Source organism: Manis pentadactyla, chromosome 9 (assembly GCF_030020395.1).
Source record: "Manis pentadactyla isolate mManPen7 chromosome 9, mManPen7.hap1, whole genome shotgun sequence".
Classification (NCBI taxonomy): domain Eukaryota; kingdom Metazoa; phylum Chordata; class Mammalia; order Pholidota; family Manidae; genus Manis; species Manis pentadactyla.
In genome coordinates this window covers 17,340,919-17,343,707 of record NC_080027.1, presented here as the reverse complement: position 1 = coordinate 17,343,707, position 2,789 = coordinate 17,340,919, and the positions used below count along the sequence as shown (strand labels likewise).

The 2,789-nt window shown below is 40.3% G+C and overlaps 1 protein-coding gene across 1 annotated transcript; it reads right to left on the bottom strand.

Moving 5' to 3' along the window:
• Positions 1-1,614: 1,614 nt before the first annotated feature.
• Positions 1,615-2,553, bottom strand: LOC118909755 (olfactory receptor 5AN1-like). The gene has a single exon (XM_036880495.2). It carries the CDS (start codon positions 2,551-2,553, stop codon positions 1,615-1,617), a length of 939 nt encoding a protein of 312 aa, XP_036736390.2.
• Between the last annotated feature and the right edge of the window lie 236 nt (positions 2,554-2,789).

Sequence of the window (2,789 nt, the reverse complement as noted above, 5' to 3'; positions counted from 1 at the left end):
CCCATAGAAACAGACCTGTCACCCATCATTATACGTTTTTCAGAAGCAATGCCTCAGATAGCACGCCTATGGGGGCACAGAGGCCACACACCTGTTCGTACGGCATTTCTTTCCTGGGCAGGAGGAAAGCACTCACATACTTTCCCAGAGGTGCAGTAATTTCCCTCAGCTCAGTCCTGCTCATGTGGAAGGTCATGAAAGATTTAGCAAAGCCTACAAATACCTCTTCACTTACAGTTCTTAACTAAATGAAATAATTCATGTCACTGAGCAGAATTCACACTCAAAATATCATTAAGTATTAAATGAATTGCCAAAGATAATCTGTAATTGTAATGACAACTATTTTGTATCAGCTTATTCAAGTCTGATATCAATCAGGCAAATCAATAGTCAGTGCTATTACGTATGTTGCTGTTCTTTTAATCACATCACAAAGCCCAAAACATTTATAACACCTGGCCAGAGTTGAGAACTCTGCCCATCCTACTATTCATTTTATCTCATGGTCTTTAAGGCTTCCAGAAACATATCAGAATTAAAGTAACTCTAACCATTCTACTCCATCTTTTATATTATTTCATGTAATCAAAAATCATTGGAGGAGAAAATGGACAATAGGAGATGATGTATAACAGTTTTCCCTATTTATTCTTCAGTTTAGGAATATTGAATATCAGTATTCTATTATTACAACGAATTCTCACACGTCTCCTCTTCCCAAATATGAACAGATGCTGAAATATCAGAAACAATTTGATAGTGTCAACCACTGGCTATGTAAACCAAGGTAAATTTTCTGAATTTAATGCAGGAAAGAAAGAGAAGTTTGAGTCCCACACTCTGAAAAATTACTATTGGTTTTGACATGAAATTTGAATGCATCTCCCAACAAAAATCCCCATTGGACCCTAAAGGCCAGAAACTACATCATTAGACTCATAAGTAAATGGCACTGCAGGGCCCACATCCTTCGGTCTATTCAACTTTATGATTGAAACCACCTCTTTCTTCCAAAGACTACAGCTGGTACAGATGAGGATGTGATGAAAACTTTATTAGATGATTAGCACTAAGGAGACCTTAAACAAACATTACCTGTCTCAGATGGTGTTCACAGAAGGCAAAATCAGACCAACTGCATAGCTTTGTTTCCATCCAAATGCCCAAACCCTACCTCTGTTTTCTTCCCCTCGGGTCAGAAACAAAAAATTTCGATCTCCGTCATGTCATTGCATTAAAATAGTTAGTAGACAGGGGTTTTATACTCCTGGAGCCTCTGCCAGGTGTTTCTCATGGCTCAGTATCACAATCAAAAAGAGGCAAAAAGTTTCAAAACCTTAATGTTTCACAAATACATGTGGACCAATTAATAAATGATGAGACCTCCCTTCATGTAGACTGAAAGTTATGAAGCTCCAAGACTTAAATATATACAGTTTGTGTGGACTTGTATCACCTCTTAGTCAAATGTGGTATATTACTTACATCAAATTAAACCTTCTTTGTCCAAAGGCAGTGTGAAATGTGTAGCAGTCTGTTCATATGCTCAGTATTGTGCATTCAGACAATTTTGAAGGTATAATATATTTAAAAATCTCAGAATCTGTGATGTCAGCAATACCCTCCCTTCTTCTGAAACCTCTTCAAGGCATCTTTGATTTCCTTGTTCCTCAGACTGTAAATCAATGGGTTCAACATGGGAATCACCACTGTGTAGAAGACTGATGCAAATCTGTCGAAATTGGAAGGACCGCCAGAGCTGGAACTCAAATAGACAAAGCTACTTGAGGTATAGAAGAGGGAAACTACTGTCAGGTGAGCAGCACAGGTGTTGAAAGCCTTCGACCTGCCTTTAGCGGTAGTGATCTTCATGATGGAGATGACAATATAGACATAGGATATCATGACAACAAGGGCATTTATTATCCCAAAGATCATTACTAATATAGCAAGTAAGAGTTTGGCAAAGAAAATGTCAGAGCAGGACAGGACTAACAGCTGCGGCATGTCACAGAAGAAGTGGCGAATGACATTAGGCCCACAGAATTGGAGTTGAAGAATGGCACACACTTGGGATACAGAACCAGAGATTCCAGCCATGTAGGATCCCAGCACCATCCCAACACAGAGGGTGGGTGACATGATTGATGAGTAGAGAAGTGGATTACAAATGGCAGCATAGCGGTCATAGGCCATGGCTGTCATGAGGCAAGTCTCAGTCAGTCCCAGGGCTGCAAAGAAGAAGTACTGAATAGCACAACCCACTAGGGTTATAGTATGCTGTTCTTGGAAGAAGTCAGAGAGCATCTTGGGGGCTGTGGAGGTCACATAGCAGATATCTAGGAAGGACAGTTTACTGAGGAAGAAGTACATGGGTGTGTGGAGGTGGGAATCCATCCTTATTAAGATGATGAGGCTCAGGTTCCAAGTCAGAGTTGTAACGTAGATCACCAGGAACACAACAAAGAGAACTGCTTTGAACCTGGAAAAATCCGAGAACCCCAAGAGGATGAAGTGGGTGATCTCTGTAATATTTTCTCTTCTAATCATAGCCTTGGTGCTCCTAAGATCAGAAAAGAGACAAGGTAGTGCATTGCTGACTCAAGTGAAATGTGACCGCATGACAATTCCCTATGTGCCATCTTTTTTCTTCACTGAGCACCAGAAAAAGGGAAATGCTTACTGTCCTGGTGCTAAAACCTTGGCTTTTCATCTCGAATTGTTAAGGAGTATCTGTTCAGTGTCAGGTTCTCTATTAATGCAGGAGGTGCCATGACAATTGAAGA